The 27,316-nt window shown below is 37.1% G+C and overlaps 4 protein-coding genes across 4 annotated transcripts in view; 2 read left to right on the top strand and 2 right to left on the bottom strand.

Moving 5' to 3' along the window:
* Positions 1–20,759, bottom strand: part of LOC106108745 (histone deacetylase 5-like) — a 41,730-nt gene extending 20,971 nt beyond the window's left edge. Inside the window, exons 1-2 of the mRNA XM_013290004.1 lie at positions 20,445–20,759; positions 19,608–19,665 (exon numbers count right to left, since the gene is read on the bottom strand). Of these exons, the coding sequence (XP_013145458.1) occupies positions 19,608–19,650 (43 nt within the window). The 5' untranslated portion in view covers positions 19,651–19,665; positions 20,445–20,759. The remainder of the gene's footprint in view (positions 1–19,607; positions 19,666–20,444) is intronic.
* Positions 20,760–21,138: 379 nt separating this feature from the next.
* On the top strand, positions 21,139–22,117 carry LOC106108950. Its single transcript, XM_013290319.1, has one exon. The coding sequence runs from the start codon at positions 21,217–21,219 to the stop codon at positions 21,595–21,597; it is 381 nt and encodes a 126-aa protein (XP_013145773.1). The 5' UTR covers positions 21,139–21,216; the 3' UTR covers positions 21,598–22,117.
* A 12-nt stretch (positions 22,118–22,129) lies between these two features.
* LOC106108948 (protein REVERSION-TO-ETHYLENE SENSITIVITY1) lies at positions 22,130–24,600 on the bottom strand. The gene is made up of 4 exons (XM_013290318.1): positions 24,290–24,600; positions 23,819–24,029; positions 23,573–23,703; positions 22,130–23,439 (listed from the first exon to the last, which is right to left on the bottom strand). The coding sequence occupies exons 1-4, from the start codon at positions 24,421–24,423 to the stop codon at positions 23,361–23,363; spliced, it is 555 nt and encodes a 184-aa protein (XP_013145772.1). The 5' UTR covers positions 24,424–24,600; the 3' UTR covers positions 22,130–23,360.
* A 135-nt stretch (positions 24,601–24,735) lies between these two features.
* LOC106108744 (structural maintenance of chromosomes protein 1A) overlaps positions 24,736–27,316 on the top strand; it is a 7,055-nt gene continuing 4,474 nt past the window's right edge. Inside the window, exons 1-7 of the mRNA XM_013290003.1 lie at positions 24,736–24,946; positions 25,227–25,347; positions 25,690–25,789; positions 26,291–26,439; positions 26,583–26,751; positions 26,841–27,053; positions 27,141–27,314. Of these exons, the coding sequence (XP_013145457.1) occupies positions 24,835–24,946; positions 25,227–25,347; positions 25,690–25,789; positions 26,291–26,439; positions 26,583–26,751; positions 26,841–27,053; positions 27,141–27,314 (1,038 nt within the window). The 5' untranslated portion in view covers positions 24,736–24,834. The remainder of the gene's footprint in view (positions 24,947–25,226; positions 25,348–25,689; positions 25,790–26,290; positions 26,440–26,582; positions 26,752–26,840; positions 27,054–27,140; positions 27,315–27,316) is intronic.

The following is a 27,316-nucleotide window of genomic DNA, read 5'->3' as shown; positions in this document are numbered from 1 at the left end:
GATTTGATTCCTGGTGGTGCTTAAGTCGTCGTGACGTATCCCCACCTTTATAACATCAAGAGAGACCAATGAGGAGCGGTTGTTTTAGTTAACCTGATAACACAGAAGAAGTACATTATTGTTAACCTCGTTCAGATCAAATTTGTAAACCATACATCTAAGATCTAGGACATCTAGAATTACTGACTTCTGATTTTGAATTTCATGTTATACATTTTTATGGCACATTATCGACCCTCAATTACAACCAAATTAACCAAATTTAATTTCAATTTGTTTAACGTGTGCTAACGTCACGCAGCCGCTCATACGTAAGATAGTTTAAATATAAGCAATTGTTTAAAACCATTGTGTGTTTTATTACGTAATTGTTAATTTTGCTTCACCATTTATTATAATTTACGTAAAAACTTACAAATGATACGTTTAAAGATCAAAAAGATTGAGCATAACATTTGTGGATATACGAGTACATTGGTCAAAATTTATAAACGAAAACTGTGCTTTCTCGGATCGGTCAAAGATTATGATGGCAATCATACTTAGGTAATAAACAGGTACCAGAAAACTGTTTTTTGTTGCTATTAATTTTTTGCCTACTGAAAAGTGGACAAACAACTCGCATTTCTCTGTAGTATGTCGCCAATGTTGCAATACCAAAGACATTACATGAATAAATCAATAAAGACACAGAACCCTCTTCAGTGCATCTATTCTCCGTGTCACTTCCGGTGGTTGTGTTGTGTTGTGTTGTTGTTCCATATTAAAAACATTTAACACGAGATATTTCTGCAAACATTTATGCTATATTTGGTCATGTGAAAAGGAAACATGACTTTAATTTTAGTTCCTTAATTAGAGCATATGCCATACATGGGCATATGCTCTAATCAAGAAACTATCTATCTTAGACGTTACTAGGCTACACATTTTTCCTTCAAAATATACCTATCACAGATATAATATCAATTGCGTAAAGTGACGTAGTGCCATGTGATTTCAATATATCGAGTCATATTTATATCGATCCACGATAAGAGCGATAAAATTGTGGTCGCAAAACGTCGGACCGGCACTCCTCTTATGAACAACACACTAAACACCTCAAAAACTATAGAATCGCAACAATAAATCCGTCCGCACCTATGTTGAACATTTATAGCACAGTTAGGTGCGATCGCGAACATGTAATTTATAAATAACATCGAACGTGATCTCATGATCAACACAGCACGAACTGATAAGCGGCGAGGTTTATAATAGCTAAAGTACGTAAATAAATACTAACGATATTAACCATCGCTGCAAATTATTTATCTGTTATTTAAAAACTGATTTAAACACTGACTCGTTCGTCGTGTGGTTAACACGTTGCGATTAAATTAAATACGCACTAAAAGACTTATGATTATGAAGAAATACAAACAGAGAAGGTAAATATTAATTGTTAATCATTAGTTGCACAATGGGTTTATCTATTATACATTTACACAAAACAATGTTTATAAACAGTACGATAGTTTACCGCCTTCTCCGCTGCTTTAATTACAATTAAGTTTCCATTGTAGGGTATTTTTAACTACATGAGGAAACTTAATCGGCTCAGCAAATTCAATTATTTATAATTATGAGCAATAAAACTTTGCGTCATGGCGGATGTCGATTGTTAAGTTCTAAATAAAAACTTCGATATTATTATTGCGTGTACATGACATATTAAAGTTCATGGCATTCGTTATTTTTGGATAAACTATAGTTTGTACGACATTGTTAAAGGTGGCTTATTGAATTTGTTATGACGTAATTCATTCATAAACTATACCATGTTTGGAGGTACCATACTGCTAATTGGTCTTGTATCGTCACATTGTACAAGATGCCCGGACATTTCACAGCATCTCCCTGCTTCACTTTTGACGTTACGCTGACGCATTGCCAGCAATCAATTGCGTAGCGTTGACAAATAACAGTGTTGATGAACGGGATCAATTGGCGACAGTTGTCATAATCACAGCAAGCCACCTCAACCCTTTCCCTTGCATACAGAGTTGTTTCACTTACGTTGCAGATAGATGCATTCATTTTTTCATTCCTTCGATAATGGTTTTCTTTTTCTGATCTGAAACGAGATTTTTGTATCCTGGTCGAATAAACCCTACACTAATATATCATACATATGTAACGTTATGTCTTGTTTCATGGACAGTGTAGATTAGAGTTTAGCGAAGTGGCGTGCGATATAACGAGTGGCGCGAGGTTGCGAGGTCCGGTACCGGGCAGCTTCCGCCGGTTTCTATGCGAAGCGTTCACCTAGTTGCAACATAGGGCATATGTTACAAACGACACCGAAAAAGGTGGACCGACGAAAATTCTATTCTCATGAGTATTTTATAAACCCACTATACACACAGTACTTAAAAAAAAAGATAAATCAACGTGTTGAGTGACGATAAGGTTATCTTAATACGTAAGATCTTAAAAGTACGCAGAATAAAACAATCAAAATGCTTGATAGTATAAATGCGGAGGTCACAGGCGTCGTCCGGCAGGTGGTGGGTAGAGCCGGTGTTTGGGCGCGACCTCTGACACGTCGCTATTGTCGCTTCCTGTCGCCCCCGAGACCCGCGCGATCCGCACGCCCCGCACCCCTCAGCACAATTACACCGGACCTCCGCAGCTAGATATATAATTGCTCCGAGATGAACAGTCACTTGACAAACCAGATCATAGCAGTTACTAAGCACATTAATCGCAAGACTCTATCGCTTGGATTATACTAATGATATCGAAAATATTATTGTAATATTGATATCATTTACTTAAAAATTGTGGTGTATAATACAAAATGAAGTTGATAAAGCACAATGAACACGTTTGGTCTGTAACTTACCGAGTGCTTGAAAAAGGGCTAATTGATTTTAAACAAGTTTTTACTGTTACATTGCTTCATTTCGGAGAATCGATCCAAGTTGCGGTATAGATATTATTAAAACTGCAATCGTCATATAAGCCCACTAAATTTATATGAATTCCATAATATGTATCATACTTCACCATAGCTCGCCAATGTCTATTTCTACCAACATGGTGGTCTATAAATAAAATGGCCTCTGGTCGCAGTAAATCCAAACTGCGCTTCCGCTCCCAATGCCCGATTTAAAGCAAATAAACGAGCTGCGCGATCACGAAGGAAATAAGTCGATACCAGATTGGTTATTTAAATCATACGTCAGTCGAGCTATTAGTGGAAACTGCTCGAGATACGTTTATTGGCACAACAAACATCATATACTTAATACTGCATGATGAAAGCTTACGACAAAATAGAAACCTTGACAATACACATAAATCAAAGTGGGAGACAATCGCCATAGAGGAACAACTAAGAAATAAGCGTTTTTAGGTATGTATAATTTATTATTACCCGAGTAAAATAATATCTAAATAACTAAATAACCTTTAACATTATTAAGAAAAACATTTTCTTGTTAAGCTGACCTTTCATATGAAACCACCATTAAAAAGGAATCATGAAACAATCCGCTTGGCATTTTGTTTCACCCACGCGCTCTCACATCCAATCAACCCTCGCGATATCAGAGGTAATATTTTTCTCTGCAGGACGAGAACCCGGCGGGGACGCGTCGCTGCCCACGCGGCCTTGCCAAAGGTCACGTCTGCAAACGTAAAGTACAGGTCGAATATTTCATAGTATAGAAGAAATTAAATCTTCTTCAGTAACAAGTCACGTGTAAACAATTCTTCCTACTTATGGTATACATAAAATATCGACAGATGTTCTTGCTTGATTTAACTAAAAACTGCCAAACAATCTAGCGAAAAACGATCAATCGCAAAACTTCCTTTTCCGATCGAATTTAAAAGAAGGAAGCGATAGACACCATTTCTCGGTCCGGTGCACAAAAATCTGTTACATTTATAAAAACACAATGAGATAAATAAAAACATGACGCTGTTAATGCTAATAATAACGTAACGTAAAAAGGAATTCGATGAGGAATCAAACGTAGTTTTTGCGTCGCTTCTGTCACAAGAGAATCAAGTTGATTATTCTGAGAAAACTAATACAATGTTGATGGATTGTGTATCGTGGATAACAGACTGACGAACTCTTAGGTTCGTAGGACAAAAACAGACGTCAACAGAGGAACTTCAAAAGATAGCTTCTGCTCTGCACACTCAACTTAACTTCTGACGCATGAAATGTTTCCGTAGCGTTTAAGTTCGCTTTATGTATTACAATTTGATGATATTTCTTTAAACGATCGTCAATTACAAGTTAAACGCTTACTTATTAGACTTATTAGATTTGTTGACACATAGGTAATGTTAACTTCTAGTTGTCGGGTTCAAGGAACGATCGGTGTTTCAATTGGGTCAAGTTGACGCAGCGCTGGTTTACCGCAACATTGATTCAAATTAGAAGTGCCGATGAACATCAAACTATAATCCATAGTATCCGAGCATTTGCTATATTTTATACGTAACATGTACAAGAGTAAATAAACCTGAGAAAATTAATGCTGTCCCCAAATATGTAGTTTTTTAGTTAAACAAAAAAATAATCTAGATATCATTTACTCGATAGACAATAATAAAAAAGCTGATTTAAATTAACTATTACATATCGTGTCGTTGAGAACTGACTGACTCCAACATTATTTTCAACGTAACGCATAATTAGGTTTACAAAAAATAGTAATCTCAAAACACTCAGAACGCCTTCTTCATGTAGCTCATATTTCTCGCTGAAATACTATCTAACATATTAAATCTAAAATCTGTTTTACTGCAAAAAGTTTTATTCCACATGCAATTATTGACACGATATTGTGTTGAATATAAATTACAGTGTTTGATAACTATGCTTCTAAGAATAGGCTTGTTAGAGGCAAATTTTGGTTTCGATGTATGTTGTAAGACTTGAAGATGTACAAGATCTGCAACAGAGTCCGGGCGTCCTTCGCGCCGTCTAGACGCGACATTTTATTTCGGTAGCGAAACGCGCGCGTGCGTCACTCGCTGACGTAAGGCGGAAAAATATCGCCCAATTCGCACAGGCAGACACAAGCGCTATGCTTGCAGAGGGGAATGGTGCGAAATTCCTTATTTCTTCTAGAAAAACAAAAGCTATCTAGATTTTAGTGTCGAATACACACCCAGAGTAACACAAACCTGTAATATTTGGCAATAACGTAATTCCCACTACTCTACAACATTCTAAAGATATTTTACCCGTTACCATAGTTACGTTACTAGAAGTTTGGTTAAAAAGATCGTTATACATGTAATTTAGTTGACATCTCTTGGGACTACGACAATTATTTTACTGGTGGTGTCTTAGAAATAATAAACGCTGAGAATTCCATGTCTCAATGCCTCATTAACGCAAAACTTGTGGTTTTTACGTAAAGCGAAATGAATCACTTCTTACCGCGACTCGAAGCGTCGAGAATTGAAATGGTATAAAAACTACGTAGCCTTCTTCTTCCGTACTAGGAAATAAATATACGTTTAATTACAAAAGAAAAATTTCCACAAGTGGATTTTTAATATGCTGGTAGACATTTAAGCTTATTAAACCAACAAAATAACAACTCGAAACACTAAGCCTCATACAGGTTATCCATATTTCGATACTTTTATGACACATGCGCAATGCGTTGCACCGTAGTGTTGCACCGTGTGCGACCGCATTGTGAGGAGTTCCGGCAGGGGGTCGGCGACCGGGCAGGCGGGCGAGCGCCGGCGCGTCTGCCGACCCTGCCAGCATTCCAGGCCGCGCGCCGACTGGGTCCGAGTAGCGGCCACCATCGCCGCGGCAGTCAGGACACCACCACAACTACTATACTTCTAGACCACATTCAATGTAACTCACTAGAGCTTAGTTTTTGCTTAATGTAACAAATTATTTCAACAAACATCTTTTTAAGACGGGCATAAAAGATTGAAGAAAGGTTTAGTCCATAATAAAACAAACTTCATAAACAATCTAAAAATCAGTACAGCTGTGAGCAGCTCAGTAAAAGATCCGTCGTATCAAAACTTTACTACAATAAGGAGAGAAATAGTGAAGAGTTGTGAAAGTGTACGTTGTCGTGTAGGACAAAGATGATCGCTTTGAAATTGAAATACAAACAAACGCGCATACACACCGACGATACACAACAAAACACCCGCCAAAACACATAGGCCTCCTGGCAGTGGGGAAAAATTAATATTATCTTCAGAATATTAATAATAATCCATAGATAAATAATGAAATCAACACGTTTATTAGGGGAAAACCTAATAGTTTATCACAAAAAACTTTGATAGCATATACAGGTTGTAATATAATCATTCATAACCTACGAGTACGTATCGTCAGATTTGTTATCACCCCGCTGGCTCTTTTACGATAACGATGGAATCATCGATGATGAAATTAAATAAATGCGATACGAATACGTTTCTCCTATGAAATGAAATCAACAACCGTAGCGTTGTTCAGTAGCGGCGAGCGGGGCTCGAGTGACATCTGCGACCTGGGGACGGGCCGCAGCTGATAAGGCAGCCAGTCGGCAAATGCAAATCGCTCGCGCACTGCCAATGAAATGTCATACCACGATACAACGCACTCGCTAAACTAAAAATGTAAACAATCCCGATATCACAATACAAGCTGTTGACACACATCGGTTCAGCATTATAGTGACAAAGTATGTGGTGTATGAAGGCTTAAACATTTATAAACATAACAACCCCGCATGATGAGTGGGGGATATAATAATTCTCAATCAATGAATTCGATGTCGGTATAAAACAATTTAACGAAATTTAAAGTTGCGAGGAATGTAGTCATTCTATTAACGTTTTCAATATTTTCCTTTCAAAACCAGCTTCTCTATATGAACTCGTTTTAACTCATGCTTGAATTGAATCGCTTTCGAGAAATGACGCGAGGGAACATACTGTAAGTAAAATTTCTGCGTATAGACAACGTCGGACCACAACGAGCTAACGTTGGGTGGCCGAGTGACGCAAAACATTAATTAATGCGGTTTGTGTGCGACTTCAGCCTTGAACTTTTGCTGCTAAAGCGATGTCAATAGTTCAATCGCAGACCAGCAGACCATTCAAGATATCCAAGACGGTGCGCACGCACACGGGCCTTCTGCTGCCGTGACGTCCCAGCTCGTCATGGGGGCTTGCGACCGTCACCTCACTCATACAGCAGCTCACAAACACCAGGTCGGACGGCGTCTTTATATCAATCGGTTAGATTAATGCGCGGATGACTGATTGTCATTTTAAAGTAAAATGGAAAGTTTTAGTTGATAAAGTAATTCACAAATTGTTATTCCAAAAACATTGCTCTCCGCGATTGTCACAAGGAATGTTCGATTTGATAGGAATCGAGTAAATTATAAGTATTTTGCAGCAGCATCGAGTGAAGAAAATGATAAGACGGTGAACGCGGATACGAAACGCACACGAGGGAAACGTGTTCGTACGAGAGACGCACACAGACACGGGACCAAAATAGCAACATGATAGCGCAAACACACCAACACACGCCCACACGCTGTACGTGAACTGTAATAAAAACATACACATGCATATACATTGCGCTATGAATAAGATACAAATTGAAATGGAATCGTACGCCTCACAAAGTTGTTTATACGACGAGCGATCGGGCCGGGCCGACTCCGTCGACGGGATACGTCGAAAACGCGAAAGAGAAAGGCTACATGTCTACATGTCGGTATATCACATAAAAAAACTAGGTCTCTACGCAGCGATAACATTTTCGACATCCGTGCCCGACGAGAATCTCGCCATCGGGTACCGGTTCCGTCTAGTTCCAATAATAGTCGTAAAGAATAAAGAACGTGGAAGGATAGCGGACTCACCTAAATTCATGACGTACATAGCCTGGGACCGCTCGAGCCGCTGCGCGTGCTCTACGGCCCGGTAAAGTCCGGAATCCACCTTAAACACTGTGCTGAACTCAATCACGAAAGAAAAGCACTGCGCTGCACGCAAACATCTTATGTGGGCACTAGCACTGCCGACGTGCGGCGGGACAACACACTTCCGAGCTTGGCACGTTCACCACGGCTCGCAGCTGGGCACTGACTGTTGCGCGCGCGCCGCGAGCGCCGCCAGCGCCACCGCTCCATTCACAACTGGTCCTTGCAGCGCTGCAAGCGACCTCCAGCCGCTGTACGCGACAAGCGGCTAACATTACACTCAATTCTGTTGGCATCTTTGCACAATTTTCCAGGAAGCGTTCCGAAAGAAAGCTGGATGAGGACCGCGCACACCGGCGCGTCCGACTTAGCAATGAAATGGCCGCGAAGGTCAATGGTAGTTCACGGTCTCGCGTCATAAACGTTATAATTAATATTGCAGGTTGCGAACAAAAGGAGAAGGATGCTTTTTATGCGCACGAGCCGAGTGCAGCAAACAAAGCTCTGTCCTAAAGCAATATTTGTGTTTAAGAAAACATCATGTATGTAAAACCGACTTCCAAACAAAATACACGAAAAACAAAACAAAATGCACTAAAAACAAAACAAAATACACCAAAAACAAAATATTCTCAAAAAAAACAGTACACTAAAAAGTAACGAAATAATTCCTTGAAAATAGTAAACCTACCTTATTGTAAGTGTTATGTCTATATTGTACAATTATTTTTACTTTGAAGTCGGTGTCAGACAATGTAGATTCATTACTTAATTGTTACTATACTTTCAATTGTCAATTGTTATGGTAAAAATATGGAAACCCTTACGTAGAAATATCACTGCATACCTTGGCTGACACCGACATCAAAGTAAAAATAATTGTACAATATAGACATAACACTTACAATAAGGTAGGTTTACTATTTTCAAGGAATTATTTCGTTACTTTTTAGTGTACTGTTTTTTTTGAGAATATTTTGTTTTTGGTGTATTTTTAGAAGATAAAATGATAGAATAAACAATTTTTTTATATAGTTATCTGAAATAAGTCTTTACAACATTAAACAAACGTGAGGAACGATTAATTTTTCAGAATCTTTCCACCATCGAGAAATTTCTTCTTTTGTATATACGATTTGAATACAGTCACTAGTGCAATTTGGTGGACAACCCAAATTTTGGACAGGGAATAAAATAAATTAATTATATTAATGTCTGGACTAAAGGAAATTTGCATAAGTATTGTCAGCTTTGATATGTACCTATACTTTTTTCTAACCGGGTTTATCGAGTCTTGTTGAAATTAATTAGATCAAATAAGATTAGGACCCGTGTACAATGTGGCGGATCCTCGCAAATTCTCACATCAAGACATAATTTGTTAGTTCTTGTTTCATTCGAATGCCAATAAAAGGGTTTATTGAAGAGTCAAACAAGCACAAGCGCACCCTAGCATGATATGAAACATTACTGTGCGTTATTCTATATAATCAAACTTAGTATAGAACAGACAAGGAATGTATTAACATTATTGTAATCGGTAGACGACCACACAAGCAACTTATATTTACATTTATAATAAACGTCGCCGCGATGTTATATTTAGAATGTGACCTTGCCTTTTAAACACAAATTAATTCAAGGCAAACCTGCAAAAGGCCGGTCACCGACAAATGGCCGGCAATAAAAATGTTATACATACAGTTCGCTGTGGCTGTGTGCCCGACAGAGGGTACTCGAACTTCTATACTTCTAAATTGGTCTATTCTGTTCCCCCTTTAATTGTTAATAGACATTTAATATCACGAGTCGCGACAATGCAACTGTCAGTTTCGTCATCTCTACAAAATCAGGTATCAAGAACGAATCATTAAATACATCAAACCTATTCTTCTCTGCACGCGATAATTATATTGTTCAGGTAATTTGTTTATGATGCAATTTAACTCGTTATAGTTAGAAATCAAAGTAAACATTTGCGGAGTTTTCAGAAATCAATGAACAGAAAAAAAAATCAGAACTCTTACACACCTGATACACCAAACACAAGATACCAAAGTTATTTAAACTAAACAGTAATTACATAAAGAAAGATTTCATTTTATAAAGTTAGCTTAAAAGCCAGATCGTAGGTTACACCGTACGCTAGGAGAAAAGCTGATCTAACGATTAAAATAAATACAAGCCAATTTTATGACTCCTGAAGGGGACATAAAATGGCATTTTAAATGGTGGATGAGGTGTCGCGAGGAGCCAGCTCACGCGGAAGTGTCGCCGCGCCGCGTCCTACGACCGAGGCCGAGTGACCCGGCGCCGACGGCCGACGCCGCCCGCCCAGACGAGCTGATCTAATCGCTTATTTTTACGAGGCGCCGTAACTGTGCGTAACACCATTAACGCACGTAATGTCTCTTTCGATTTTTCAAAGAAATAATATGAGACAAACAAAACAAAACATTACAACATAGTCTCTTATAGAGAAAACAAACTTCCACAGTCCTGCGTGTACATATACTGGTAGGACTATGATAGTTTCTCCTTGTACTGCACACCATTACGCCATGCGATCACCTGGATAGAAATCCAGTAACTAATATAAATATGGTACTAATACGGTAAAATCTTTCAATAAGATATCACAAATCATAAATATCTCCGGCCTTATTAAGGAACAAAAAGGTAATGCACAATCCGGTTAGTGATGCCGGCGCGACCGCATTTATGCAGTCGTTCCTTTACTAATTCCAACCTTTGCGTTATCGGGTAGACCATTACACTTGAACATAAAGATTAAATATTATTCGAATATAATAAAGTACATTTAATAAAGCTAAGAACGCACTTTGCATTATTACGAATTACATATACTGAACCGAAGGTTGATAACAAAGCGACTCAAGTAACAATATTGCCTAACACCAGCGAAATTATAAATATGTTATTACGGATGTCGTTATACGTCAATGGCGAACATTACTATCTCTGAGAGTGCGGTGTAATTGTTGATATCAAGACAGTACATTTTATATGTATTACATCAAGTTTAACCCTGGGCAGTGTATGAGTCAATCGCGCCGGCGCCAGCACGAACGGGCAGCAAGCTCTATTTGCGGGCGAACTTTGGGCGCCACACGTCTGTGTTTTAACAGTCCAAAAAAAGAAGGAGATGACCGAAGACGGACATTACACATCGAACGATTGGAGCCACCACTTCCCTGGGCAGCAGACCGTGCCATAGGGCCACCAAATCTATAATTATGGACCGAGTAACATGAATTATGATCATGTTTTTGTGCAGTAATAAAATTTATGTTAGACAAAAAAGTCTTTTAGAATCTTCATCATAGATACTTCTAGAGCAGCTCGTAAATAAGCAATTTCTTTGGATATCCTCGTCGCCGCAACAGTAAATTTTCTGTGACTAAAATTCTTTGTCCTTCTCCAAATGCAAAATTTTTATCATTATTAAAAGCTCTCGATATAAAACCCAAACAAAATTAAATGTATACATAAAAGCTTGTGTAAAAGTCACAGCTGTACATAAAATAAATAATAAGTTATGATGTCACTGATTCGTCGATTAATTACTTTATATCCGTATAGCACATCTATCCAGAGCTGCCTGGCTCCAGGCTCGGAAGGTGAGTAAGTGGCGCCCGCCGGCGTCGCCACATTTACGCGATGACCAAGGATCGGCACCACGGCGGCGCGGTCTTTTTGTTGGCGCTATCATTTGCTTCAATTCTTAAACAAGTTATTTCAGTCCACAGTCAATGTCCTGCTGCAGTTCAAAATTAATCGTGAAACGTATTACAGTAGTAACCAGCAAATAATTCAAATTGGCTTAGGAATTTTCAAACTTCTAGTCACCGTAAAATTTAAGTTGACATAAAGACCATTTTGCTAAACTAAATGAAAACTTTGATTTGCTCAGTTGTGGTTCAACGCAATATCATTCAAATGACAATTACTTCTTTTGGCTAGACTTCCAAAAATATTTGTAGAAGTTATTGAGTTTTCAAAGAAGTTGAACTTAATCTTGATGACAATTCCAAAAAATCTGAAGAAAAATTGCGCAATTTTTATCGCAATATCTAAATTTAGTTTTGGTGACATTAAATGGTAACCACAATGATTCAATGCGGGAAATCCCAATGGTACGGTCAGCGGTGAGCGAGCGTGCGTCAGGGACAGCACAAATACACCCAGCAGCAGGCCGCAAACAGCGTCCGGCCTGTCGCTAATGTGCCTAGCATGAGTTACACACCAGTCACCTGCGATACTGCGCAGTTACTCCACTTAATATGATGATGATTCAAATGCCAAATGTTAAAACTAGCTCTGCCAATTTTTACGAATATAATTTAGAATATGAAAGTAAAGGTTAGTCATCAGTAACAAACAATGTTCATTACAATTCTTTGTCAGAAGCACATCACTTAAGATTAACCTTTACCTATTGGATAGCCTAACACTTTTATTTAGCTTGGTGACTCCCGCAACATTTTATAGGAAACGATTTACTATTTGAATCTTACCGCTCTAATATTAAGCCCCTAATAGATTACAACTTTTGCTATTGATGATAGTGCTGAACGAGACTGAGAGAGACCGGTACTCTGCTGTATTCGAAGCAATATTTATAAAAAGTAATACGTAGAAATACATTAGAATAAATGAAATGGTTTTAATTCCAGTGCAAATTTTCGTAGAAAAGTTGCACAGTAAACAAGTCCCTCTATAATCAGCAGCTGTAATGACAGAGGGCAACGTGCGGTGTGACGGCACGCGACCGCGCCGCCACGCGATCTACCACCAGCGTGACTCGAACCCGGGACACGTCACTGACGCAGCGTGACGTCATGGACACTGACCTCACTCTGCCCCATTATAACAACTTCATTAGAGTGCAATGTTCTACAATCATTTCATCCACTTGCCCTTATCCCTTATGGAGGGTCGGCACAGTATGTGCTGCTCTTCCATACATCTCTATCAGCCGTCATATCTGAATCCACTCCTTTCTTAAGCATATCTTCCTTCACACAATCCATCCATACTTTCTTCGGTCTTCCTCTTCCTTTGTAGCCATCCACATTCAATCTCAACACTTTCTGGTTTATGTCCCCATCATTTCGTCGCATAATATGTCCATACCACGCTAACCTTTTGCTTCTCAATTTCTCCACCACTGGCGCTACTTTCAAACTTCCTCTAATGTACACATTCTTAACTTTATCCAATCTTGTCACACCACACATCCATCTTAACATACGCATCTCAGCCACATGCAATCTCCTTTCATCCGCAACTTTGGTGGCCCAGCATTCAGATCCATACAATACGACAGGTCTTATGATGGACTTGTAGATCTGTCCCTTAAGCCTAAGAGGCATTCTTGGATCACAAGTCACACCAGTAACCTGTCGCCATTTCATCCAACCTGCATTTATTCGGCTTTTTACGTCTCGGTCAACGCCACCGTCGGACTGGACTAGAGAACCGAGGTACTTAAAGTCGGAGCAGGTTGGTAGAGGCACACCATTTAAGGCGATTGGAGAGAAGCTGGTCGGACCGCCAAAATCGCAAAACAAATGTTCAGTTTTGGTCCTGCTGATTTTAAGACCAGCTCCCTCCAATTTAACCCGCCATTCTTCCAACCTGCTCTGTACCTCGCATTCATCCTCCCCGACAAGCACGATGTCATCGGCATAAAGCATACACCAGGGTGCCTCCTCCTGTATGTTTAATGTCAAAGCATCCATTACCAGGAGGAACAGATACGGGCTTAAAGCCGACCCCTGGTGTAAACCCACCGAGACACCGAACCTGTCACTATCGCCAGCAGCGGACCGGACGTATGTACTAGCTCGCCAGTACATGGCCTGAATAAGCTGCAGGTATTTCCCAGGCACTCCTTTTACTTGCAATGTTCTACAATATTTACTAAAAAAAACTACTCCCTAATTCAGTATAAAAGACTGTGGAAGTGGAGAGTTAGAAAAATCTGATGAATACTACTGTATTTACAATCTTAATATTTCGCGTAATAAATCGCAGCAATTTGTAGGCAATTTGACAGGCACAGCTCATTGTTTGATAATTCAATGAATATTAAATGGTTCATTAAATTAATCATGTATTGAAACCCTAATGAAAACATAATTTTCTTCAGCTTCAGTTGTCCTATTCCTATTTCCTATGTCCTATTTTAAAAAAGGAGGGGAAATCAACTGCAGATGCATTGCCCGCTTTTCAAAAGGTGATTTGCTCGCTTCTTGGACGCTAAGTTGTGCGGTTTGTTAATACCGCTGAGCACAGATCATTCCAAAATACGGTTCTGCCAGCCAGAAAGTTTGGCGAAAGCCGGGATGGTGAGGATGGTCACCTAGGGTCAAGGACAATCAACAATTAAAGCTTAGAAGGCAGTCTAATCATACATTTTACAATTCAATCACATTTAAAATACGTCACCTATTCAAAGAATTGGTACCTTGTCTTTATTTATTTTCTTGGATGAAGGCAGCGCGAAGCTCTAAATGATTTAAATAGTTAACACATGACCCAGAAACATCTGAAACTATAAGTTAAAATTGTACTAATATTGTAAAGCAATATAGCGGAACTAATATTGATGTAGCTTCGACGAAAATATCCACAACAGTAACTACCTGCATTTCAAATTATATCTAATTGACTGATTATATTCCTACCCAAGGAATAAGTATTAGATCTACACATAAAATATACATTAGATAGAGCATTGAAGAACCAAGATGAAAAAAGCTGAAAGATCAATCACGCATCAAAACAAAGAAATAAGCATTTTTCAGTCAATCTAAAATTCAGTTGTTACCTTTAGCAGTGACGGATGTGGGGTCGGCAGACATGCTGATTTTCCACACGCACAAAGTTTACAAAAAACAAGATATATCTGGATTATATTAAAATATCAATTATAGGAATAGTTCATCGTTTATTTTACATTATAAGCTGTAAAAACTGAATTTCCAATTTATTTACAAATGTCGCCCGTAGCGTTTAATGTGCATACCGGCCGGGAATGACAGATTTCCGTTAAGGACACGTGCTACCTCCGCGACGGTCGGTCTCCGACTATGGGCTGAGGGTGTGTCGGAGCCGCAGGCGGGCGGCGCGTTCGTCGGCAGGGGAAGGAAACACAGCCTCCAGCAGCCAACAATAATAATTACGTAATTATGTAGGGTTGTTGATATTTTTAGATCTAAGGAGCCCGGAGCAGGTTGGTCCTGAGCATACAGGCACTGTGGTTTATGGGTGTACCCGACCTTCAATCGCCAACCCACGTTGGTTTGTTTGTATGTTACTTTCTATGTGTGATACATTTATGTGCTTTTACTCTTTGGTACTGAGTCAAAAAGTAAAGTCCAGTACCTCAACATTTTTACTCACTGCAGCTCCCGTGTGATCTTATGTTGAAATAAAGGTGAAATAGTATTTAGTGCTTCGTTGTTACGACTAATTGGGAATTAATACACAGTCCGGCATACCGGGTAAGCAACAGGACGTTTTAGGTATTCTTATGTCAATTCTCAGTTATACAGCACAACCTTAATTCTAGGATCAACAAGAACAATTAGTTAGTTTGAAAGTTTATGTAGGTTAGGAGGTTTAGTGATTACAGAGCGCACCGCGGCCGGGGGTGGTGGAGGGTGGCAGGGGTTCACTGCATATCGTCCGATTCACCCCATGTTGCCCACCCCTTTATAAACTGCAGAAGGCAAACGTTATATATGATATGGACATCAGTAATAAAGCTACGCTCACACTGAACGCATTACTCAATATCACTTGATTGACAAGACAGCGCTACTGAATTATAACATCTAAATAAATCAGACAAACCAAAGTGTCTTATGGATTCTTCTTCTATAATATAAAATATACAAATGTAATATATCGTTAGAATTTTAGATCACTAACTGAACCTGCTATAACATTGTACAAAAAGAAACAAACAAGCAAATATAGTTTTTTAGTACGGAAACAATTTTTGTTAAGCGCTTGCCGTAGCACCTTGGAGCACAAACTTGAAGGTCAAGGGAGGTACGGAAATAGACGCGCGTGTAAGAAGGGCCCGCGGCAACTTACTTGTAATTGTAATCATTAATTAACTTAGCTAACATCTAGCTTTGGCATCACTTGGAAAGTTAAAATACATTTTTATATTTTGGTAACTTGCTGAAGTTTTTAGGTAACTTAGAAGTTGACATATTTTTTGGTTAATAAAAATGTTCTCTTTCATGTCTGAAATTTTTTGGTCTTCGCTTACTGTACTACTACCCGCCAAATCGTCTACTATTTGCAATAAAATTATTACTGAGACTTTTAAAGGTTACAAAGTAGAAAATGTTTAAGCAGATATTTTTTGTGAATAGTCTAACGTAATAATTTTTTCATTTAGAAATTGTACCTCAAACATTTCGTTTATTCAACTTCTGACAATTATAATATCAAACGCTTCGATCAGGGACTGTCAGAGAACGTTGTAGTATGGCTCTCGTTTTCCCAGAAGATCCAGGGCGCGAGCACGTCCACCCCACGCCCTGCCCCCCCGTGGCGGAGCCACCCGGCGCAGGGGGCGGCCGGGCCTCGCTGCGTGGGCGTGTGTTGACAAACGGTGTTGCTGAGTCTATTTCTGGCGCCCGGCTGTGAGCCCCGCCCATGGGAGCCCACCTCCCGACGCCCGCCTCCCTATACCCTTCCCTTACTTCCTAAAAGCGCCCTTGACCTTCCCGTATCCAAACGACCGCAGTCATAACAAGCGGGGGACGTTTAGCTGATTTGTTTGTATTGTCTGTTGCTTGTACCGGTGCGTGGAAATTTACGCGCTTCGCAGGTCGCATGATTTAACGAAGTAGACAATGTAAGTTCAAAATTATAAAAACCAAACAGTTATACACGTCATTACGACTATGAAATTGTTCAAAGAATGGAAAAATTTTAACATCTCCTATACATATAATAAAATTGAACTGTCCGTTTGTAATGTCAAAAGAAAAATTCCAGATGTCGGGAAAATGATGTAATTGGGTTGCTGATAACGAAAATTGCATTTAATTTTTTTGACTGTCCACAAGCCGCGTTTTTGCCGGGTAATCTCCAAAATTGTTAGGCCAATTTCGATCGGCCTTTCAATGACTAAACGATGGTTATAGGCTACTTTTTTATCTTAATATTGCGTGGACGAAGTCGCGGGCAACAGCTAGTATGAAATATAACTGATAGTGCTTTCCATCACTGATTGTATAGCGAGTAGTTTGTTGGCAAAAGCTTTTATTACGCCGCAGAAAAGGGGAGTGTCACGTGTCAGAAAGGAAGCGTTGGTGCAGTGGAACTCTCATCAAAATTAATAATATTTAGGAATAATACTTTAGACGATGACGATTGGAAAATACGCTGCTTATTTAGCACTACCCACGTGTGGACTATGGCTGTAGATATGTATGTAAATACCGCCATAATGCCAAAATACGTGCGAGCAGTGAAGATGCGGAAACTATAGCCTCTACTCCTACTAATGTAATACGAATATCTACATTAACTAATCAAAACATAGATAGCTCTCCGATTGGTCCTCAGAACTTAGAACAACACAGTTTATCTCGTTACAATCTTTCTTCACATAGAATTAGGCCTAATTTTAGTCCCTTTCTCTTTACCACCCTTTTCTCACAAGAAGAGGATAGGAAGAGGAAGTGGATTTGACGGTGGAGGATATGCATAGGAAGGGGAAATATCCACTTTATGTGGGTCTCCTCCGCCGTCGGATAAGGGTAGGCAACGCATCTGCAATTGCGGATGTCTGTGGGCAGCGGTCGCTTCGCCATTTTGGCGGATTGAGATGGCCGCTTGCTCGTTTGCCACCTTATGTTATAAAAAAAAAGTAAATGAATAGTAGCAGCGCAGCGTATCGTACGACTAAAGAAGTAAATTAGAAATTAAAAACTTTTTAGACCTTCTAATAATACTTTACGCTTTCGAGTTTATTTCTTAATTTTCCTGCGATTCACTTTCGCAATATAATTTGTATTAAATCTTTCCTCAGTCGACAACTCTGAGAAATCTTTAATAAGTAGTAAATAAGGAAAACGATATACTTAACCGCGACATTAAAGCGTCAACAACAAACAATAAATCATGACAAAATATTACAAAACAGTTTACAACACTTGACTAGTGTGATACTTATGCAGAGTAGCATAGAGTTTATACGCGGGAAATTTAAAAAAAATTACTTATCGTATGCATACATAGCCAGTGCGCTATCCCAGTCATCTGTGTGATAGCGTGATATAACAATATTGAGTTGTGGAAGGCGGAAACTAAAATACGCGTTTAGTTAGATCTATGGAAACGACCTCTGCATGAGGCCAGCGGACACTCAGGCGGAACGCAGCACTGCTACTCCGAAATTACTCTGCAAACCTTAATTTTTTAACTATTTTAATTATTTAATGGAGTTATTGTAATCAAGATTAAATATATTAAGTAACGACACGTGACAACTTGTGTAAGAGGCAAAATGCTCTTAGCTTATGTTAATTCACGTTAAAACGATAATATTCTTAACAAACAAATTTTGATTCTTCACTTTGTATGTCGGCATAATATATTAGCGGACGTTATGTAATGATGATGCCAAATACCTTAACTTATCTCTTAGGTATGTTAAACTCAATAAATCGTCAAACAATGAATGGATGGAACTTTTTAATTTGAGCTACATAGCAAAGTTGCAACTAAAGTACTTATTTGGTACCAGTTGGTTGCATGATTAAGGAAGTACCGGGTCGCACGTGCAGGCAAGGCTCCAAGGTCGACCGGACGTCGACTTGGGTGCAGGGCGGTGGGCGCGGGAGAAGGGGCGAGAGCCGGGAGGCGCGGGGGCCCGGGCCTGCCGCTATTTATATATGAATCGATAGCGGCCCGGCCGTGGCCTTGTGAGCATCGATCGGGGCGTGGGGCCGAGCCTCCGACGTACCCTCGCCCGCGAAAACATCGCAGCCATAGGCATACCCCCAAACCAAACTTCGGACCCCCGAGCCGAGCAACAAATCACTACACCCAAGGCACAGACATCTGTCTAAACCACTCAACGCTTCCATGCTTCATTTAACTAATAATTTTTAATAACAAAACACGACGAAAGTCTTTTTACATGTAAAGTTGTCGATTAATGATGACTATCCGCTTTGGTCGTGATGAAAGTACAAAATTCAGTTCGAAATTACATTGTTTAAATTTTCGTGAAACTTCATCAAAAACTGATTAAGAATGGTTTAATAAGACCCATCAGTTTTGAGCCTGTCGAAAATCTTTGAAAATTCACATTTTTTCGAAGTGCGCCATTACGCCTGTATGATGAGCAGAGAGTAATGCAAATTAAGCACCAATCTACTTCAATTAAAGTCAAATGAAGGTTCATATACTTATCAAGACATTTTCATGGCTTGAAATATGGATTAATTGTCCCTTGTTCTTTGGCACCCCTTAATAGCATAAAATTTCTGTTTAAAAATGACTAGTCCTAGATTGTCAAATTAATTTTAACTATACTAACTGAAGTATTGATGGTAGTTAACTCACCTAAATGGGAGGATGAATGGCCGGGGTCATCGGCCATTTTCATGTAGCAGCCAGTTTTCTATAAAAAAATAACATCATTACTAAACAATACAATTACAATTTGGTGTACTAAATATTATAGTAGGTTAACTGAATGAAAACAACCATCTAAAAACCTAATTTGTAATAAAAATAATATTTATAAATTAATGGATTCTGTACATTCAGTAGTTAATTATAGAATTATAAATTGTCTTTTCATTTAAACTTTTAAACAATCAGATTTAAGCTGCAAGATAAAGTAAGAGGTTTAATCAATTGCTATGTGCATTATTTGTTTATAAACCATTTAATTTAAAAGAGTTTATTGATTTAGTCATCCCTATATTCTCTGGATGGTAGTTCAACGCTGAGACTACTGATACATATATGAAATAGATAAAGCAAGAGGGCTGACAGGATAGTAACCTCTAAGGTGCTTAATATAGGCTGGACTCAAATGCATCTGCACTATTAAAATAATTTTCAATTAAGGTTTTGGATTTGTATTGTAATAACTTTTTTAACCTTGTTGATGATAGTGAATCAAATCAAGTCATAAAGATATTGTATTCTTATCCTTATCACATTACGAAACTTAACAACGAATTTGGGATAGAATTTTTAAATGAACCTAATAATTTTACATCTGCACACTTTAAAAGTAAATAAAATAGTTTTTGTTGAACAAGTTATGTTTGTTAAAGGCAATATGTAAATTAAAGTAAGTTAGATTGAATGGAATTATCGAACTTGAACAAGTTTTTATATAAATAATACATCAGAAACGTATCGCTAAACATAAAGAAAAATAATAACCCGATAGGCGCCACAAGACAGCTGGTTGAACAGCAAATAACAACTTACTCACAGACACTTTTAAATAATTGTTTTACAACAACACTATAGCACTTAACATATCCACTTTATAACAACACAGAAATTGAAGAATTAATATTGTACACATAAATTTTCCATGAATAACTTCTTCAAAACACGTCCAAGTAAGTGTTTTTGCCAGATTTTTGACGTCTGAAGTTGAGTTAGTTCACTTACGTTAAAATAATTGAACGCATTGCGCTTGTCATACTTAGCAATTGACCCATTTCTTGCTCTTCTTATTTGCTTATTCGCTAATAAGAAACTTGTAAGAAACAACTGTCAAAAATAAAAACCAATCAAAATGTGATGAGTTTGGGGAAAGTTTGTTTTCAGACATCAAAACATTAAAATTAATTAATTTTCATGAGTTAATTTTTTCATTAATAAATGCCTAACTAACAATTTCAATAACTCGAACTTCATTAACTATTGTTTAACGAAAAGTTAATTCAACTGAATTAGAAGTAAAAATCATTTTAACTCAAGATTTAAAGGCTTTGAACAAACCAATTTATCCAACATTTTTCTTTCAATTACATCTTCCTTAAAAAAAGTAAAACTTAAATAAGTTGATTTTTGACAATTTATTTGCCCTGCTTAACTTACTCTTTGTTGGCCTTTGTTTTCAAATTGAAAATGTCAAGTAAACGTCAAACTTAGTGAATGATTCATTGTATTTTGGATTCAATATAATAAAATTGAAGTGAAAATGTTTTCTTCTTTGTTTGGTAAAAGGAGATCTTCTCCAGTAAAAGATGAAGCGCCTCCTATACCAGGACCTAGAACTGATGATGGATTTGTGATTGTCGATCCATCATCTCCAAGAAACAGTGTGTACCCCAATATAAACGACGTTCGACAAGTAAAAAGACCTGCTCCGCCAGCGCCCGTTCCCAAAGCAAATGACCAGACCTTCCATTACCTCCAAGGTGTGCCTTTTATGCTGTCCCGGGAATTACAAATGTCCAAAAACAAAGATGCCTTTGCTACAGAAATCGGGGACCTGCTTGCATTTTTAACTAGCAAAATCAACATGAGTGGTTACGAATACGATTTCACAGTTGAAAAGAGTGTTTTAAAAGAGTGTTAAATGTGCCATATATATTTCTATCAACCTGTTGGTTTGTGGAACTATGTTTTGATGGCAGATTTGTCTCAAATTGTAAATAATTGCACTAACAGTTCATTTAAATTTTAGGTATTTAAATACTGTTTTAAAATTTGCAAATATCCATTTTAGTATGTTAAACCGGCCAAGTTATTAAAAATGGAAAACATCAATTAATCAAATAAGTTGAGTATTCTTAGAATAAATTATTTCTTGAAACAATATTTTCATCATCTCCAAGGCCTTTCCCATGCACTTATGGGCTGTGCACAAGGTTTTCTAAACCTTATGTTATCGCTTATTTTTTCGGCCAGCTGCCTGTCTGTTGCCTACACTACTTGAGATAAATAATACAAAATCATCTTGTTTTAGTATTAACTGATGTTAGTGAAGTAGTTCAAAATTATGCACTCAAACTATATTTGTGTTACATTTTATACTAACTAAATGTATGTAATTGTGATGTGTAAATAAATAATTAAGAATGTACTATATTAATTGTATAAAGGTGAAATAAAATTTGAAAAGGTTTTTAATTTATTTTAAACCCGTTTTACATTAATAAATACTATCCAACATAAAGTACACAAATATTAAGATAGATAAATTTATAATTACAAGAAAAGATCAAACTTATATAATTTAAAATTAACACATTCCATGCCACTTGTTTTTTACTTGTTATGTGATGTCCTGGCATGTGTTAGTTATATAAAATTAATCTTAGTAAATAATTTAAATATGACGTCACAATTGTACAAACATCTAATATACTGTATAGTTTGAAATAGATTATTTATTTTACAAAATATATATTGAATCACTACATCCATATTTCTCCACACAGTTGTAAAAAAGGTAAGAGTACTCTTAGATGAATTTGGCAATGTGAAGATCTTGGAAGTACATAATACAAAGATATTGCAGTAAATACAAGCACCATAAATAAATACACTCTTATTTTATAAAATTAGACAATGTACTAAACTAGAAAGTTTATTAAATGAAGTTCCTAAAAACTGCTGCAGCTGCTGTGTACATAATGAAGTAACTATATAAATCCAAAAAACAGGTAGTGTCCAAAGCAACATTGATTTAAATTTTATACATGTCCAAGGTACATTTTTAAATCGGGCCAAGGAATGTAGAAAAATAATTCCCCACTTCATTGGAGCTATAGGAAAATTTCAAATGACTCAAAAAGTTACAAGTTCAAACAAACTACAGGCACTTAATGAGTTTAATATATAGAAATACATTAGCGTGATATAGTTAAAATGGTACAATCTACCATAAAGACATTGGCCCCAAGGCTAATGAATATTTTTAAAATACTCTATTATTTTTGTGTGACAAAAACATGAATATACAAATCAATTACTACATAGATTAGAAATATGTATTTAAAAACAGTGAACCACAGTTACACAATATACATGATTTTAGATTATTTATAACACATTTTCACAAACATTCTACTATAAACATTTCTATAGATTAGGATTTTGATTGCCAACACCAAATTTTAATTGCCATAAAATGGGCAAAATTACCATGAAATAAGTGAATAAGTAATCAATTATTATAAACAAAATTGATTAATTGAAAAATGTAAAACAAGGATTTTGCCATTCAAGAGCCATCACAGCAATTTCTACTTGGATATTGTAGACGATTGTGCCATTTTGTGCTTTACATATCAAAGTAAAACAACAAACAAGTTAGGTAAACCAATAATAAACTACTTAAATTCTTGCTGCAAGGACACAGATGAAAGCTGCAATGATAAGGAAAGGTAACCAAGTCTTCAGAAAACTTCCAAAACTGAAATAAGAAGAGAATGTTAGTGTCTATATGAAAATATATAAAAACCAATATTCAATAAGTCAATCTCATTTGCTACATTTAAGATTTAAAATATTAAAATAAAGAAATTAAAAAGATGTTACAAATATACCTGACATATTTTGAATAAGGAATCATGTAGAATGCCAATTTGACCATGTTCCAGTTTTTGCAGCCTCCATAGTTCATGATGTTCAGAGCAGTGGCCACATGTGAGTGGCAGTTATCATAAAATATTATATGCTGTAAATGAAATTATTGTTAAATACATTCCACAATAGTATTTACACAATATATTATCAGAATTTATCACGGAATGTTCTAAGCAATATAACCAATTCTGTTAAAATTCACCAACCATTCTTTTTTTATATATCTCAGATGCTTCAGTGACAGCCGTATCCCAGCCGGCCTGTCCATTTAATGCCTTCTGAGGAGAGAGTTGCCAGTACTTGGTGGGGTTGCCAAAAGCCATCAGATCCTCTGATACAAAATATGGACCCGCAAAGTCCCTGATGACTCCATTAGAAGTACATATTCCCATGTGGCCAAGGAATGGGAAAATCCATCTGTAACAATCACAGGTAATTCGTAAATACTGTGATTAGTATTCTCGGATTTAATGAATACTTGCTACAGAATTAAAAATTGCTGTTGTAGGTATTTTTGGTAAGGTTTACCACCTTAGTATGTCTTTTACGGATATAAGTCAGGCAATGCTATTAACTATTTTATATCATACAAAAAGAATAAAAATAAGATTTAGACCTAGATTTTAGTAATTCTAAAATAGGAAAAAAGTCATCTTCTAACATGCATGTATACTTACGTTAGAACAGGTATAGGGGTCCAAACAATACAGTAAGGATATCTACATCTCTCATGGTCAATAGGGTCCATTAACACAGCTTGTTCACGATCGCTAAGGTCTAAAGGGCTTCCAGGACTTTGATCACCATTCATGCTTGGAAATAACTTACACGTTCGTTATATCCATATCAAAGCGAGCTCAAAAAGTTAGAACTGAAATTAAAACTTTTCAAATGCAACTTTTGTAAGTCAAGTATTATCGTAGACAAATCGATTAATGATAAATATTAGTATTTTAGTAGATTGATAACGCTGTCAGTGTCAGTCAAATATAAATCAAGGCAAATCTGTCACAAATTCCAAAGAGCAAGTTTAGTTCATTTTAGTTTGAAGGATATTCAACCTGTTGTCTTCATGAAAATTATCTGTTAGTTTGCTTATCTGTGCTTTGATGTTAATGACAGTTGTTACTTGTCAGAAAGTGAATGTTTGGCGCTTTAATGTTATTGTGGAGTTCAGAATTCAGTTTTTTTATTTTCTAAATGAAGATTTTGTAATGTAAAGATGCCGGCGTTTTTAAAGTATATTGATATGGAAAATTTCAAGTCCTATCGGGGTCAGCACCGTATAGGACCTCTGAAATCTTTTACTGCTGTAGTTGGGCCGAATGGTTCAGGTATGTAATACAAAATGTCTGGTATTTAATGAAATTAAACCTTTACATTTACCTGCTAGCATACTTATAAACATATTATAAACATTTTGTTAAACCTTACTATTTAAATATAGAAGATCCTTCATATTGCACTGTGTTTGGAAAACTTGTTTTAATGGTAGATATTGGTGTCAAACACATCTAAATGTTGTAAGACTAGAAACAGCTTTAAAGTAATTGTAAGATGTTCTATTTATAGTTAACATATTGCTTTACAATAAAGAAAAAAATATATTTTTAGGAAAATCAAATTTCATGGATGCTGTAAGTTTTGTTATGGGGGAAAAAACTTCTCTACTCCGAGTAAAACGGCTCAGTGATTTAATACATGGTGCTTCTATCAACAAACCTGTATCAAGAAGGTAAAGTTTTTATTGATAACTAGTTATCATTATTAGGATAGTTATTATTGCTTATGACTTCGGCCATGCTCTCTAAGTCAGCTACCCTTTACTAAGAGTCCGGTCGAAATGGGCCCAGCCATTTTGGAGTTTGCCCTGTTCAAACATGGCTTGCAGATAGACAGCCAGACAAAAAAAATGCAATTTTCGTTATCAGCAATGCAAATACATCACCCACCCAAAATCTGGAAATTTTCTTTTGATATTACAAACAGACTCTCTAATTTTATATGTACAGATAAAAATAGTACAATACATTATCCTAAGTAACAAATTTAGTCATTGTATTTTTTATCTTGTCAGTGCATCTGTAACAGCAACATTTGTGCTGGAGGACATGACTACAAAGCAGTTTCAGAGATCTGTGATTGGACAATCCTCCGACCATAAGATTGATGGACAGGTAATATACAATATACTCATTAATATTTGCTCTCACAAAGCAATAACACAATAATTTTATTACAATATTAATTTATTGTATTAGAATTCCAGGGATATATGTTTAATTTTAATTTTGTAGTTATTTGTTGCTTGCAATGTAATTGTTTAGAAACCTTATGTTCCCCAATTTGTCCATACCAAATTAAAAATAAGAAGAATTTTGAAATTGATTCAGTAGTTATTCAGTTTGTTTGTTTTATACAAGAATACATTTTTTCTCTTTATATTAGTACTAGCTTGCGTCCTTGAATCCGTCCGCGTGGTATTAAAAAAAACAAGTAGCCTATATGATACTTATTTCTCTAGACTATCCTCTAGATCTATGCCAAATTTCATTGAGATCTGTTCAGCAGTTTAGGCTACAAACATCCATTCATACAACCATATAATCCATCTAAACTTTCACATTTATAATATTAGTATGATGATACATAAACTTGAATTAAAATGTTTATGGCAGTCTGTGTCAGTGAGCCAGTACCTGAGTGAGCTGGAGAAGCTCGGTATTAATGTGAAGGCCAAGAACTTCTTGGTATTCCAAGGGGCTGTTGAGTCTATTGCTATGAAAAACCCTAAAGAGAGAACTGCACTCTTTGAAGAAATTAGCGGGTAAGATGTTTTTCATACTGTTTATTTTTATTTTCTCACAATATTTTGTAATTATTACAATAATTGATATTATTCCCATAATCATTTAAAAGTAAAATTGACACAAGGAAATACTTCTTTTACGAAATATGTTTACCTTGAAGATCTGGAGTGCTAAAGGAGCAATATGAAGCATGTAGAGCAGAAGTAAACCGAGCAGACGAGGAGGCACAGTTCTCATACCAGAAGAAGAAAGGAGTTGCTGCAGAACGGAAAGAGGCGAAGTTCGAGAAAGAGGAAGCGGAAAAATATACACGACTTAAACAAGAGCTGGTAAAAAAACTTAAACGAAAAGCTGTGGAACTTTTCTGCATTTAGCTTATTTTGACAAAAATAACATTTTTATTGTTTAAACTTTTCAGCAAGAACAAAAAGTAGAACTTCAATTATTTCACTTATATCACAATGAGAAGGAGATCCAAAACTTTGAGGAGGAGTTGCAGCACAAGCAGAACGAGCTGACTAAAGTGGAGAAGAAACGGCAGAAGGCAGAGGATGCCCTCAAAGAGAAGAAGAAGGAAGCGGGCACCGTGCAGAGGGAACTTGCTAAAATTGAACAAGACATTAGAGAAGTGGTATGTTTAATTATTTAATTTATTATCTCTACAGAAAATTAAATACTCAAAATAAAGATGTATTTAAAAAAAGAAACCTTTTACCAGGAAGCAGAAGTATCGAAGAAGCGGCCGACCTTCATAAAGGCGAAGGAGCGCGTGACGCACACGCAGAAGAAGCTGGAGAGCGCGCTGAAGACGCTGGAGCAGGCGCGCAAGGCGCACGAGGCGCACCAGGCCGACATCCGCAAGCTGGAGGACGAGCTGCGCCAGGTGGAGGAGCA

Source organism: Papilio polytes, unplaced genomic scaffold, assembly GCF_000836215.1.
Source record: "Papilio polytes unplaced genomic scaffold, Ppol_1.0 DF821400.1, whole genome shotgun sequence".
Taxonomy (NCBI): domain Eukaryota; kingdom Metazoa; phylum Arthropoda; class Insecta; order Lepidoptera; family Papilionidae; genus Papilio; species Papilio polytes.
This window is presented reverse-complemented; position numbering and strand designations above follow the sequence as displayed.